The sequence below is a fragment of the Castor canadensis genome, chromosome 2, assembly GCF_047511655.1.
Source record: "Castor canadensis chromosome 2, mCasCan1.hap1v2, whole genome shotgun sequence".
NCBI classification, from domain to species: domain Eukaryota; kingdom Metazoa; phylum Chordata; class Mammalia; order Rodentia; family Castoridae; genus Castor; species Castor canadensis.
In genome coordinates this window covers 173,118,709-173,134,084 of record NC_133387.1, presented here as the reverse complement: position 1 = coordinate 173,134,084, position 15,376 = coordinate 173,118,709, and the positions used below count along the sequence as shown (strand labels likewise).

The 15,376-nt window shown below is 35.9% G+C and overlaps 1 protein-coding gene across 1 annotated transcript; it reads left to right on the top strand.

The window, feature by feature from the left end:
- The first annotated feature begins 10,706 nt into the window (after nt 1-10,706).
- LOC109680703 (olfactory receptor 8B3-like) lies at nt 10,707-11,654 on the top strand. The gene has a single exon (XM_020155421.2). It carries the CDS (start codon nt 10,707-10,709, stop codon nt 11,652-11,654), a length of 948 nt encoding a protein of 315 aa, XP_020011010.1.
- Nucleotides 11,655-15,376: the final 3,722 nt, after the last annotated feature.

The window sequence follows — 15,376 nt, the reverse complement described above, 5'->3', positions numbered from 1 at the left end:
CTCTGAGCCTTAGAAGATATGTAAAATTTAAATTTTCATCAAATGATCTCAGAGATGGCTACAGACATTATTTTATAGGAGTACACTTAGACCATAGATTTTATTGGTAAGCATTTAAAATTAGAAGGCATAAAAATGACAAACATCTAGTACATAATCACAAATTCACCAAATCATCCATTCATTTGCAAATATCTATTATGTTCCTAGTATGTCCTTGGTGGTGGGATAGAGAGGTGAGTGTATCAAAAGATACTTGGTGCTAACATATTAGTGATCCATTATATTGAAATTATTTGTTTATATTTGGTATATAATTTATAATATGATTGTTGTGTCTTTTTTCCATAATGTAGACAGTGCCCAATAAATTTTGCAAATTGAATATACTCAAACTATTTAATTTTGTTCTGAAGAACATTTCTTAAAAGTTTATGTTTTTTAATAAGGCATTGAAATTTTTATATAAGAAATTATGTAAAATCCATAGTTATATATTTTAGGGCTCTGAAAAAGATGTGAAATATGAATCTCCAAAAAGAAAAAAGTTATTTTTTTGGTTTGAATAGCGTTACTGAATCACCAGCACAACCTGGTGGCTGCTTAAGTGCACTGCCTGTTCAGTGTTTCTCTTTTCAGTTGTGTCTCCACTCTTGTGTTGGCAAGGCACTATATTTATATTTATTTAACATATATATATATATATATATATATATATATACACACACATATATATATATACTTATAACATAAGTATGTAAGATGTTTTATGTGTTGTAATTAAAATTTATACAACTCTGTAAAAAAAATAGGTATTCTCAAAATATTCTATGTAATTAAAATTTATACAACTCTTTGTAAAAGAAATATAGGTGTTCTCAAAATACTCTATGAACTGGTCTTCTGACAACAATGTGACTAGAAGATAGGTCTCTTCTACTCCAAAGTGAATTAGATTCTTGACAACAAAAAGACTGTTATGCTGCATGCATTCTTTCAATATAATTCTGATAATTGGTTCTGAATTCATTTGAAAATTAAGAGCAGGTATTGTCTTACTTATTTGTAACAGTTTGAACAGATTCTGGGTTTTGCAGGTGATTGAGGCCCACTTAATAGTGTCTGGGAAAAAGTATCATTGTTGGATTTGTGCTGTTTATAAGTGAGGAGGTTAAGATAACCCTTTCTTCAAGTGAAGATGGCTAGAAATATCCAGGTGGAAGTTGAATAGTCATTTTCCAGAAATGTCTTAGAAAGTATTTCACCATGGATTAGGGTGGTTGCATTAGAAAACTTCTAATCCTGAAATATTAAAACCACAAATGATTCATTAAATTAGATAGCATCCATCTGGTTGTGTTTCCACTAACTAATGTAGGATTTAACCTCCTGTGTAATCCCCTCTTGAATTTCTGAAAGTCTCCAGAAGGACCTAACTGTGTTCAGGAATAGTCATCTGACAGGCAACAATGGTTGGTACTCAGGCACGCCCCATCTTCCCTCCCACCCCAACGTGGGAGGATGTTACTGCTGTGAAGGGCAGAATGGTCTCTTGCCTCTGAATTTTGTTAGTTGTTCTGCTGCCTTCTCTTTCCTGGACTCAGAGAATAGTCTGTGAGGATAGAGACACATTCTCCTAGACTCTAACCAGTCCTGACACAGAATTCTACCTCCTGGGCCCCTCGCTTCTCGCCTACAACACTGATTGGCCACTTTCTGGATGCTGACCACTTTCATTGCCTTTTTTCTTTTTCCTTTTCATTTGTCTGTGTAAGATGCATTTGAATGAGCACCAATGGTGTTCTAGTCCTGTAATTGGCCCTAGTGATATAGCACTGGAATATGCAAACATCTTCCTACTTCTCAAGGAGTGTCCATTTCAACAAATAAACACGGTTGTAAAATGGATCACTTTGCTTTGAATTCATAAAGCCTGCCACTTCAGCACTAAATCAGACATTATGAATCTCTTTTGGGAGATTCATGTTAAATAAGCACTGGTTTTAGTAGCACTGATAAATATCACATCTCTTTAGTGAGTTTTATGATGAAAGTGTAAACTTAATCTGAACAACAGTAGCAAAAACAACAAAAGTACAAGTGAATCACTGAGTTATAACATTCTCTATACCATGTTAAAATACATACATATGTGGTAATGTAATAAATATTAAACTTGTATATTAGGTAATATGTATTGCAGAGGTCATTTCTCAACCAAGCCATGATTAGTTTTTTTTCTTTCTTTCTTTTTTCTTTTCTTTTTTTTTTTTTTTAACCATAGTGTGAGTTCTATGAATGTAGGGAACTCTGCTTTGTTTTGTAATACACCTCAAGTTTAGCATGCATTGTGATGGGTTGAATGATTGAATGAATGAGTCAATGAGTATTATCTTAACTATTTCCTTAGGAAATTTAGGAAAAACTGTATAAGAACAATCAGAGCAGTGAATTTACTTTGTGTTCTTTTTCTAAATAATAGCAAGAATTTTTCAGGTTGTTTGCCTTAGAGAGGAGGAAGTCTCTATATTCTTCCTTAGTTTCTTGTGATTTCAAGTTCTAAAGTTTGTGTTCTGCTGGTTCATCCATATTCATTTCTGAGCTGAAAATAACCAAGATAGTGTCAAAAGACAAAATTGCAATGGATTTAGTTTTAAGTTCTTTAAGTTCTTTACTTTTATTCACAATTCTGGAACCCAGCAGGCCTCAGAATCAGAACAGTTTCAAAGAATTCCAGGACTACCACATGATCAGACAAAATTTATGGACAGAAAATGGAAGTGATGAACCAAGACAGCTTGAGGGATGAATCAGTTAGCCATGTGGGACTGGCTGATGCTCAGCTGCTGTGATTGACAAAGACTCAGATCTTTGTTCTAACCTAGGCTGCAGTCATTTCTAAGGACAGAAGTAGAGGCAGCCTCATGCCTGAATTTAATGTAACAGTGGGCAATATGGATCCTGTGCTCTCACTCAGGGACATTACTCTGCAGTCCTAAACTCTGTAGTAGGTGGGCATATGCTAAATCGCTGGGAACCTGCATTCTCTTTGATCTGCTGCAATGTTCCCTTTCTCTTTTTTGGTGCCTTGGATACTTTATTGCAATTCAGTCCAGGCTGGGACTGATTAGATTCTTACCCTAAACACTGGGCTATACCTTAGAAACCACCCAGAAATAACTGATGCTATATTTCTTTACCACTCTAATTTGTAATTGCCATGTAATATTGTACTGTGTGCTTTTTCCTCCTGAGTTGCATCATGCTGTAATACATTTTCTTATGCCATTTCTTCTAGAACACTCCCTGCCTGGCTCCCACACTACTAATCTGAAAAACACACCCCTCCTTTTGTTCTGTTTAAACATTACTTTCTATGTCAAGGCTCTCAGCCTCCTAAAGCAATCTGATGTGCTTGGGTATCAATATACCTAACATTCTGGCTGAGAGCATAAAATTGCTCTGTAGATTCTAGTACACATGAAGCTCTTCTAGGACAAAGGCCATATTTAAATAATTTCTCATAAATTAATCTAGGTGTCAGGGGTGTTTTTGATATTGTAGGTAGAGATTTCTATCTTTGGAAATATATGGGAGAGGTTGAGCTGAGGTAGTGAACATCTATGGCACATGTTGTCTTATTAATTCTCTTCTATTCTACTTTTAATCCTGAACAAGTATCATGGAGTACAGAGTTGACTGTGAATAAAATTAACACAATGTTGACTCTAGCTGGGTATCAAAGTGCCATGTTAATGTTATGAAATATTATGAAGTGTGATTTGAATGTAGCCCAAATTAGATAATCCAAGTGAACTAGGTCCTTTTGATCTTCTCCTCTCTATGATTTTAAGCAGATGCAAAATTGCATTTGACTTAAAATCTACTAGATTTTAATGGAAAAAAATCCTCAAATTTTTTCAGATGATGTTGATGTTCTATGAAAGAGGATTTATTATTGGAAATGCCAGTAACCGACATTGCTTGCCACAGAATGAAGCTGAAATTTTCCCTTTTGAAAAAAGGTTTCAAAAGTTACTACTTTCAATTACTAATTGCGAATTAAAACACCCAACATTTTTTTGCTACATTTATTCATGTTTCTCACTTAGGAGTTAATATTTTTCATAGATAGGTCTTTTCCAAGTATTCCATGATTTGACTTATTATGGAGGAAAAGTATTGTGTCAAGGTTTATGTTGACAAGTCACAGAAAGTGACTGTAGGAGTTGATAGAAAGAATACAGGGAATGTAGAGACTGGAGTATGGTTGTAAAACTGTACTTAGAGAATTTAATTTAATTTAATAAAACCAATATTGCCTCAGTGGCCAAGAGAAGTACATATTTCATCCACAAGGCTACATTCCTGCCCCACACCACCCCTGGACCCTGCTGCAGCCACACAAATGGTTCCCAGTGATGTCCTATGTTTGCATCATTGCAAATAAATTGATCAGTTGGGAGCACCTATCTGGTTGAGTTTAGGTCAAAGTTCTGTACTATGATTTGAATGCGTCTGACAAAGCTTCATATGTTGGAAGCTTGATCCCTGGTGTGAGGTGGTGGAGCCTTAAGAGATGGGGACCTAGTGGAAGGAAGGTAATTAGATAATGCAGATAGGGTTTAATGCTGGTTTCTTGGAGTTAATTAGCTCTCATGAAAGGTGGTTGTGATAAAGCAGTCATTTGGTATTAACTCTTCCCCTTTTAGGGTTGTCATGTTATGATGCAGATAAGGGATCCTTCACCAGAAACTAAACAGATGGGACTGCCCAGTCTCAGAGTTTCATCTTCCAAACTTGTGAATAAGTAAACCTCTTTTCTGTATCTAGTCTTAGTTATTTGTTACAGCAACACATAATAGACTAAGGCAGCTTGCTTTCTGGTTGCTAGGGGATGTGGGGAGGAGTCTTCTCTACCATGCAGGCTCTGTAGGGGAAAGTTGGATACTGAGTCCCAGAAACATGATACTGAATGGAGGATTATCCCCAAAAGATGCATGCACACACAATTGCTCTTACTTGTTTAGAAAGAAAAGACTTGACGTCTTTAACTTTATTTACACAATATCAAATATGACATTTGGGAGTCTGCTTGCTGTTTTTCATTTTATGTTAACGAAGTGATATCAAGGATTCAGATTATTTCCCTGTAACTCGTTTCAAATTGTTTCCATTTATTTTTAGATATATTTTTAAAAATTTCTGGCAGAACTGTTGCATATTGGTACACTCAAATACTAAATTGGCTGGCAAAGAAAAAATTCAGTGTTCAGGGGTTCAGCTCCAGAATCATAATGAAAAATATACAACAGGTTTGAACTGAGGGGCAACCTCTCTAGTAGGGATTACAGGCAAGCACCACCATGACCACTATCACTGATCTTTTTAAGAAATCGTTTTAGAGATCTAAATTTCTCATCTTTAACAATTATTTGGTATAGTCAATTCTCAAACATATGATATATTTTTTGAAGAAGCAATTTTACATTCTCCTATTCAGTCTATGACAAAATGTCCCCTTCTAATCACAGACTTTGCTTTTATTAAACAAATAAATCTTCCTCCAGGATAGTTCTGCCTTTTTCTTAACTCAGTTATGAAACCTCCTTTGCCAAATATCATTAAAATTGCTTAAATTAAAAAAGATTTTATGCCTTGTTAAAACTACTGTTTATTATTTTTTTTTTACAGTAGTACTGGTTCTAAACTTAGGGCCTTGCCCTTGCTAGGCAGGCACTCTACCATGTGAGCTATGTCCCCATCCTTTTTGCTTTTAGGTTATTTTTTTTTTTCATGTAGAGGTTTGGTGTTTTTGCCCCGGCAGGCCCTACTTACACTTCCCAAGTTTACCACCATGCCCAGCTTTTATTGTTGTGATGGGATCTTATAAACTTTTTGCTTGGGCTGGCTTTAAACCATGATCTTTTCTGATCTGTTTCCTGAAAAGTACAAGTTTAAAAGTTCTAGTGAACTCAAAACCTGGATTTTGTGTGTTATATATTGCCCTGAAATTTTTTTCAGGGGAGACAAAAAATAAAACATTGCATGCTTGTTCATTGTGTGAGTATTTCAGTGCCTCAGGAGTACAAACAGTGTTTGGCTGCACCTGCTAAGGTGACATATCTCCTTCCTTCTCTCCTTCCTCTAACTAGAAATAACCACTATGAGTTGGTTATTGAGTCAGTCACTTTTTACAATTCTACTCCTGACATGTGTGTCTATAAATTACAAACAGGATAATTTTGGGTGTTTAAAAATTTATATAAAGTTTTCATAATATATTTATTTTTGCATTTTCATTTTCATGCTTTTTATATTTACTCATGTTGATACAGGCACTGTTTGTTTGTAATGTTCATTCCTGGGTGCCGAAGCCCGTATATGTGAGGTCACCTTCTGCGGAGGTCACTGGGGACTTTGCTGAGATGCCTCTCCCCACGTAATTCACCTTACTCCGCTCCAAATGCCCTTTCCTTTGCTAAGTTGTGCTTGGTTCTTTTACCTTTTCTGAAGCTCAGTACCTTTGTTAAGACTAGAACCTGCTGCTCTGCTGCTCTTCAACCTGAGAAATGGTTGGAATAAGCTGCAGACACCAGTCTATTTTTTTTTCTCAGAGCTTGGCCATCTGAACAGCAAAGGGCTTTAGCCTTACTTTGGGTTTTTTTAGATTAAAATCCAAAATACATGAAGAGTTCGAAAAGCTGAATGCAATCATAGTAATAATAATGAAAGTAATAATAAAAATAATCACATAAAATTAGCTAAATAGCTTGATCCCCAGCACTTTAAGTAAACAAAAATAAAACTAAAGAACTAAAAAGACACTTCTCAAAAGACGTACAAATGACCAAGTACATGAAAAAAATTCTCATTTCACTAATCATTAGGGAAATGGAAATCGAAACCACAATGAGATATCATCTCATCCCAGTTAGAATGAGGATCACCAAAAAAGACATTAAAAAAATGCTGGGAAGGATATAGAGGGATGGGAACTCTCTACATTGTTGGTGGTAACATTTAGGACAGCCATTATGGAAAACAGCATGGCAGTTCCTCAAAATATTAAAAATGGTTTTTTTTTTTAACTCTATGATCCAACTGTTCCTCTACTAGGTACATGTCTAAAGGAGATGAAGTCATTATACCGAAAAGCTACTTACATTCCCATGCTTGTTATACCACTCTGTCCCATGGCCAAATATGGAACTGACCTAAATGGCCATTAGTGGATATGTAGGTAAAGAAGATGTGGTACATATACACAATGGAATATTGTTCATCCATAAAAAGAATGATATCCTGTCTTTTTCAGCAGCATGGATGGGACTAGACATGATGATAAGCTAGGCACTGAAAAACAAATACCACATTTTGTCACTTATTTGTGAAAACTAATAAATCAATTTCATAGAAGAATGGAATAAAATAGTGGCCATTAGAGACTGGGAAGGGCATAAAGGAGAGGGGATGGAAAGAAATTCAATAAAACACAGAGTAAAGGAATTCATTCGGGCTCCTCTTTGGCACAGTAGGGTAACTATTGATTAAAACAATCTATGATGTATTTCAAAATGATTGGAATGTATGAAATTCCCAGCACCTAAAAGTGGTTGAAGAGGTGGAAATTCTTCTTACCATGATTTTGTACATTGTATACTTGTACAGGATTACCCTAACATATCACATGAAGATGTCCAAATATTATTTCTTAATGAGAAAGAAAATAAAAAATGAAATGCTGGTTAGTACCTCATTTTGTACATTTCCCCCAAATGTACAAAATTAGATTTTGTCTTTCATTTTCTTGTAATTGAAAATTTAATTTTCTTTTTGTTACCTCACTCACATTTGCATTTAAAAATATATCAGTCAATATTTCTGGGCATTTGTAGCAGGTTAGTTCAGTGTGACATGATCCTGCAAATAAAATGTATCTTTTTCTTTATGTTTATGAAAATATAGTGTAATATAAAGCTTTTTGAGTTAAATTACCACTGACTTTGATAAGGTCAAACATGCTGGCTTGAAAAGAGTAAGGAATGAGGAAGAGATGTTGTGGCATATCTCAGTGAGAAGGGTGGCCATGTAACATTATTTGTTATGCTTGAAGTAAATAATGTAACCATAATGCAAACAGGAAAAAAGGGACACTAGAGTTTTGCAATGTAAGGGCAAGCTCAGAATCTCTCTGTATTCACTCCGTGTTTGTCCATACGTACACTGCAAGTACCAAAGGTGAAAGAATGACCTTCATGCTAAGCTGTACCTTAAAACCTGACATAAAATTCTTCTTGAAATATGATTTGATGTAAAGAGAAGGAGTATTTCATGTTCTTGCATCACTTAATTAAGAATTCTTAACAATTGCACAGAAAATACCCATTTTAATGAATCACCAAGTCCTGATCACTGCTGTACCCTCAGGAAAGTCTGTCATGGGAAATACATTTTAAATGTGCCTTGAGGAATTTTTGGCCCTTTAGGAATTTGGGGGCATCTGAGAATAATAATAGGGACTCATTTTAACTTTGCTTGTGCTTCCTATTGGGGGATTTACAATTTTTTTGGTCCTTCTGTTCTTTTACTCTGTGTTTTCTCTCACTGAGTTTACTAATCCCATGGTTTTAATATCTATGGAAATGTCCTCCAAGTGTTTTTCTCATGTTCTGACCTTTTTCTTGAACTTTACTTACTCTTATTTATACGTTCTCCTCTGTATAATGTACTTGGATGTTCAGTTACTCAAAACTGAATGTACAATTTAATCAATATTTCCACTCTTCCTGAGTTTTTTTTTTTTCCTCTTTGTAGTGGCACTATAATTTACCCAAAGACCTAGACTAACATTTTTGGGACATTTTATTGTCCATTTCTATCCCCTTTTTGAGAAGTCCTGCTGAATCTTCTCCTGAAATGTCTTTTATAACTTTGCTTCTGAGAACTACTCACAGCATTGCAATTAATGGAGGCTATGTTTTGATTTTTCTTTTTTTCTCTTTTAAAAATATCATTCATTGACTGTTATAACTCATTCTACATTTATCTCTCTAATTCTAGTCATCTCTGCCAGTGCCTGACATATTAGTCTTTCTGAGTTGGAACTGTGGTTATTGCAATCTGGTGCCCCGCCCCCCCCAAAAAACCCTAAGTGGCTCCCAGTGATTTCCCATAGGAAATGGATCCTTGATTTTGGCATTTGAGAGTTTCCTATACTGCACCAGTGCAATTCTACCTCTTATCTGATTCTTTCCTTAAGTTGTGTGGGAAAAGACATTGAGACCTCTCAGAGAGAATATACAAGTCCTCGGGGTGACATTCAGGAAGATGGGAAATTACAGGTTTTTCTGAACTCAGTAACTCTGATCTGAAGTGATGGCCTCTGAGAGCTTGGCCTTTTCATGTCTTACTGATGGTTCCCTGTCCCACAGTCTTGCCTACAAGTAAAAGCACTGGCACTCCTTAAGCTTTTGCCTATGGGGCAAAAACTCTGTTTGGTATCCAGTATACATTCTGGGAAAAATGAGAAAAGGATCCACATCCATTCATTCTTTTATTGTACACATATTTACTTGGTGAAGACAGATTCAAGGAAGAAAATAGATAAAATCCCTGCCATTATGGAGCTTAGATTCAAATGTATGTGGGTACATACATTGATGGGAGATATGTAAGCAAACAAATTCATGTATAGTATTTTGGTTGGGATGGAAACTAGGAAGACTTTACTATGAATACAGGATAGGCTTTCTTGTTTTTCTATTTGGAGATATGTTCAATTTGGTAAGAAATCAAAATGTATGTAAAAATGGCATACTTCTACTAAGCTAGTATTGTTGTTATGACCGAAGCTGTAATTGCAGAGGAGGTAATTTGCCTTAACTGTAAAGCCTGATCTCTAGGGAGAACACTGGGAAGCACTATCCAATTTGTAATCAGGTCCCTTGGATTTACAAGATAATAAAAACTCCTTGGGTCATATGAGCAGGTGGTTCTTTTGACATCGGCAGATGCTGTTTACTACCTGCTAGGTTGGAGAGGACACTGAGGACAAAGTCATCCCTAGAAATGATCTACAATTTGTAGCTTCTCAGAGCTTGGGGAACTAAGCACTATTCTCTGGTTTCCTCAGTCCAAAATTCATTTCCCCTCTCACTGAAAAAAACAGTAACAGCAACTAAAACAGAATCTCTTTCCTGGGTTGCACAACTCTAAAACTCATCAGAGCTTCTTGCACTTGTCCCTGTGTGAGAATCAAGAAGAGTTAACAAAGTCCTCCTCTGAAGTCCTGATGCAGAAGGGTGAGTGTTGAATTGTATGTACTCTGTTCTTCAAGTCTTCAAATCCATGGGAGCCAATGAGACCTTGATTTGCCTTGTCTCCCCTCTTCTGAAAACATCACTGACTCTGAGGCAGAAGGTGGACTGTCAGGGCAGAAGCCAAGAGTGGTCATTGGTTTCCTGAATCTTATCCCCACAGAAATAGTCTTTCATATTTATTTTTATTTTTAAAATAAATATTTATTTTTAATACTTGTTTTTAATACATTCTCTCAGTCTTGTAAAATGGAGAAAACAATGGCCCAAATAAGGGTGGATTTGGGTTCATCCTCCTGCTATTGGTCTCAGTCTCATGGTAGTGAAGAAGGATGGAAAGAATTGCAATCTCGTTTTAATGTTACTGCTTCTCCCTTTCTCACAGACATGTGCCAAGGAAAAATGACATCAGGAAATGACTCTTCAGTGACAGAGTTTATCCTGCTGGGATTAACACAACAGCCAGAGCTCCAGCTGCCTCTCTTCTTCCTCTTCTTGGGAATCTATGTGGTCTCTGTGGTGGGAAACCTGGGCTTGATGGCCCTGATTGGTCTGAATCCTCACCTGCACACTCCCATGTACTACTTTCTCTTCAACCTTTCCTTCACCGATCTCTGCTACTCCTCTGTTATAATCCCCAAAATGCTGCCAAGTTTTGTAAAACAGAACATCATCTCTTATGCTGAGTGCATGACTCAGCTCTTCTTTTTTTGCTTTTTTGTTATTGATGAATGTTATATTTTGACTTCAATGGCCTATGATCGATATGTGGCCATCTGTAAACCTCTGCTTTATAGGGTCACCATGTCTCCTCAGCTCTGCTTTATGATGACAGTGTCTGTGTACACAATGGGGTTTGTGGGTGCCATGGCCCATGCTGGATCCATGTTGAGACTCACCTTCTGTGATGGCAGCATCATCAATCATTACATGTGTGACATCCCTCCTCTCCTGAAGCTCTCTTGCACAAGCACCTCCATCAATGAGCTGGTGGTTTTCATTGTAGTGGGTGTCAACGTAATTGTACCTAGTCTGACTGTCTTTATTTCTTACACTGTGATTCTTTTCAACATCTCCTGTATGCGTTCTACAGAGGGCAGGTCCAAAGCCTTCAGTACCTGCAGCTCCCACATAATTGCTGTTTCTCTTTTTTTTGGAGCATCAGCATTCATGTATCTTAAGCCTTCCCCTGTTGGCTCTCTGGATGAAGATAAAGTATTTACAATTTTTTATACCATTGTGGGGCCAATGATGAATCCTTTCATCTACAGTCTGAGGAACAAGGATGTCCACATTGCTCTGAGAAAGACTTTAAAGAAAAGGGTGGTCACCTAAGGAGAACGTATGTTTATTATAGATGTTAAATCTTAGGGCATGGGAAGTTCAAAACTATGAGAAGAGCTGAAGGAGCAGCTCAGTAATAGAGCACTTGCCTAGTATGCATGAGCCTTTGGGTTTGATCCCCAACATTGCAAAATAAAAACAGTAACAACAACTACTGCTACAGCAGAGAAGAGTAAGAAATAAAAATAAATGAAAATGATTACAAAAGCAAGTTAATTATAGAAATAATTTCAGAAGAAAAAATATAAGGAGGAGTATTATTTCATTGTCTTTTCAGAAAGTAAGGAGACTAGCTTATTCTGTCATTTTCAAGTTTACTTATTTTTTTCATGTCCCAATTTAGTTTCAGAAATTATAAGGTTCTTTTCTTTCCCACAATAGAGGATGTTGAACCAGGGCTTTGTGCAGCCTTCTACCAGCAAGTTGCAACCTAACCCTAGAAATTATAAGGTTTTAACAAAAAGTTGGATGATAATGAATTCTGAAATGGTAAGGTTGTAAGATGTTTTTATGTATATATCTATGTGATTATTTATATTTTGCAGTGCTAGAGATAGTACCTAGGAACTCATTTATACTAGGCAAGTGCTCTACCACTGAGCTACGTTTTCAGCCCAGTTGTGATATTTTTGAAGAGAACATATCTGCAATTCCTGTTTAGTTGTGTCATTGAGATACTGATTTTTTTGTAGTATAATAGTCCATAATTGACTAATTATTTTAATAAACCACTGAGTATTGGAGGGGATTTTGTTTTGGGAGATTCTTTTGCTTTTTCAAAGGGTAGAAGTATGGGGGTGGAGCTCTTCTTACTCTTATCCCTTCTCTTTAGTCTTGAGGCACTATGGTAAGAGGAAGCTAAAGATTTTCTTGTGATCCTAGCTCCTAAGGAGCAGAAATGAAGTAACCATTTAGAACATAGCCATTTAGGATAAAGGGAACGTACACTGGGATTTACCTTTTGGACTTCAGTGTACGAATGTGAATATAAAGCCATGGTAGATACTCATTGTGAAGAATTTTACTACAAAAGTTTACCAAATATCAATAAAGAAATTTTTGTCTTTTCCTCAAATAAATGTTATAATCTCAATTCATTAATAGTCATTCTTTCCCTTTCATTTTGTCTCAGAGTTTCAGATGCAAATGGTGGGGTTTAGTTAATTAGCAAATATAAATTGAGCATCTATCTTATTTTAGATGACAACATATCTAGGCTTTGTTTAAACATTGAAAATAGATCAGTGAAGATGATCAAAAATGTCTGTTCTCAGAGGGCTAATTGTCTATAGTAAGGTACAGGTGGTATACCTTACTATACGCCATCTGTGAGACTATCCAAAGAGTTTAAGACTATATGATGTCTTAAACTCATGGATGATACCAGAGAATAACTGTGCTTACTTTGGATTGAGTGGTCAGGAAGGACTTTTTGTGAGGAAATGTCATGGGAGCTGAGGGAGAAGGACACCTGTAGAGCATTTCAAGTGAGGGAAGAGCAGGGCAAAGTCCCAAAGGCAGTAACAATCTTGATTACGGGATATGGCAAACAGGTGAGTATGGCTGTGATGTAGTATAAGTGGAATAAGCATAAGGGATGTGTTTGGTATGGAGGAAAAGAATAGAAAATGAGGTTGATGTTTTTGGACTTTGCAAGGGAAATGGTGGGTGTTATTAAAGTACAATAAAAATCCACACAAAGGACTTACCTTGCTCCTTCCCTATTTTGAAGTCCTTTCCATGTTCATCTATAACAGACCCATGATAAGGGTTTGAAGAAAATTTTGTAGTGAAATCCATGAAACAGTGTAATCTAAATAATATAAATTTCTATGTCCTACAGAAGGGATGATGTTTCATTTCTAATTTAACACAATTGAAAGATGATTGACAGACTACAAGAAGTCAACTGAAACAGAAATATGAGTTAGGTAGAATTCCCTTGATGTCTTTTCACCCTTTTAGTACAAATGTCCCAAAGTGTGGAAGGCCCACTGGAATTGGAACTACAGCATCTGGTTTTGATTCTAGATTCTGCAAGTTTTGTGATCTATGTCCTCTCCATCTTAGTTTCTGTATGGCTGGCATTAAAAGTCCTGTGGTGTAGAATAAATGAAAAGATACATGTTTTAAAAGTCCTGTATATTTTAAGAGCCAAAGTGAGATGGCCACTAGGGAAGAAAACAAAAATTCTACTTTCCCAGAAAAAAATGCTCCAGAATTGGCATCAGAGGGGACTGGTTTCTTATAAGTTAAAGAAAGAACAAGATGGAATTTATAGCAAACTTGATGATACTATTGAAATGGTCAGTAAGATATTGGTCATCAGTCACTAATGTCATACACTCCAGTAAGTCAGGATTGTGATAAGCAGAAATAGGCTTTTACTAAAGTTATTTATTGCATTTATGATGTAAGGGAGTCTGCATAAATATGTTGTGCTAGCTCAGAATGACCTAGGTGACTGTGGTCTCATGCCTCATGTTTCCCCAGAGTTAAAGAATTTTGTGATCTCATTCTTGTGACATTTCAAGTCCTCTCTTGCTTCTGTCTTTTGATCAAAATCTTTCTCTGGGTAGCATTGTTGATCCAGTGATAGCTCCCAAGTGTTAAGAAATGAGATTCTCTGTTATGAGAAGGCTCATTCCTTGGTGGTGTATCCCAAATAGGAGAGTAAGAGAAGACTGTAATCATGAGTGTAAGGCTAAACTGTAGATAGTAATATGGGCTCTATGAGTACATGAATCTTCAGTTGCAAAAGCTGATTTTATAAATAATTCTCCTTTGGTTTCAGCCAATTTCATCACACATAAAATTGCTTTTATAAGGTTCATCTTCTTTACACTTCTACAGTTTCCTTAAACTTTCAATTTTGTCCAATATTTTTCTCTTGTAATTTTGACTACACAAGATTCTCACATAAGCAAATACAAATTGCTCTTTCTCCTTTTAACATTCTTCACCAAAAGAACATCCATATATTTTTATAAAACACATCTCGCTTTTTTCACATATAGAATTGTTATCCTTCTTATTTTTAGTTTTACTTTGCATGTATAATTTTTAGAAATTGCTTTTGTAAACAAACACTGACTTATAATGTCTAGAAACACACGCTGCTTTAAAATACAAGCCTTGGATGTGGAAACACATTCAAACATGTTCAGTTTAAAAGAAAGTTCCTGCAGAACACAATGGTAAGGTATATGATCATTAAACTTATGTTTAATAATTGAGTTTTTAGTATTTAACTTCTCTATAAATGATGTAGACATCTAATGAAAATTGCTTAATTTAATATAATGATCTTAAAATTTTTTCCCAGGTCCTGTAAAGTTTGAGAAGCATTTGGCTTAATTTTATCTGATAGAATTACTAACTTTTTCCCTGGGCTGGCCTTGAACTTCTAGCCTCACCATCTCTGCCTCCTGAGTAACTGGTATTATAGGCATGAACACTGAGCTTAGTCCTAAACTTACTTCTCTTAGTAAAATTTGCTATTACTTTTACTATGTTTCGTGTCTTGCTTGAAATCTCATGTCCTGTACACATAAGAATTGAGGACCCTAACTAGAACTCCTGCTAACAAGTTGATGTGAAGATGCTCTCAGTCTGTCCCCTATATTATCATTAGTTGTGTTTAAATCATTGTGTGATCTCCTGAGTGTTACCCTGCTCTTAATTTTTTGAAAATAAGCCTCCCCAAAAGCAAA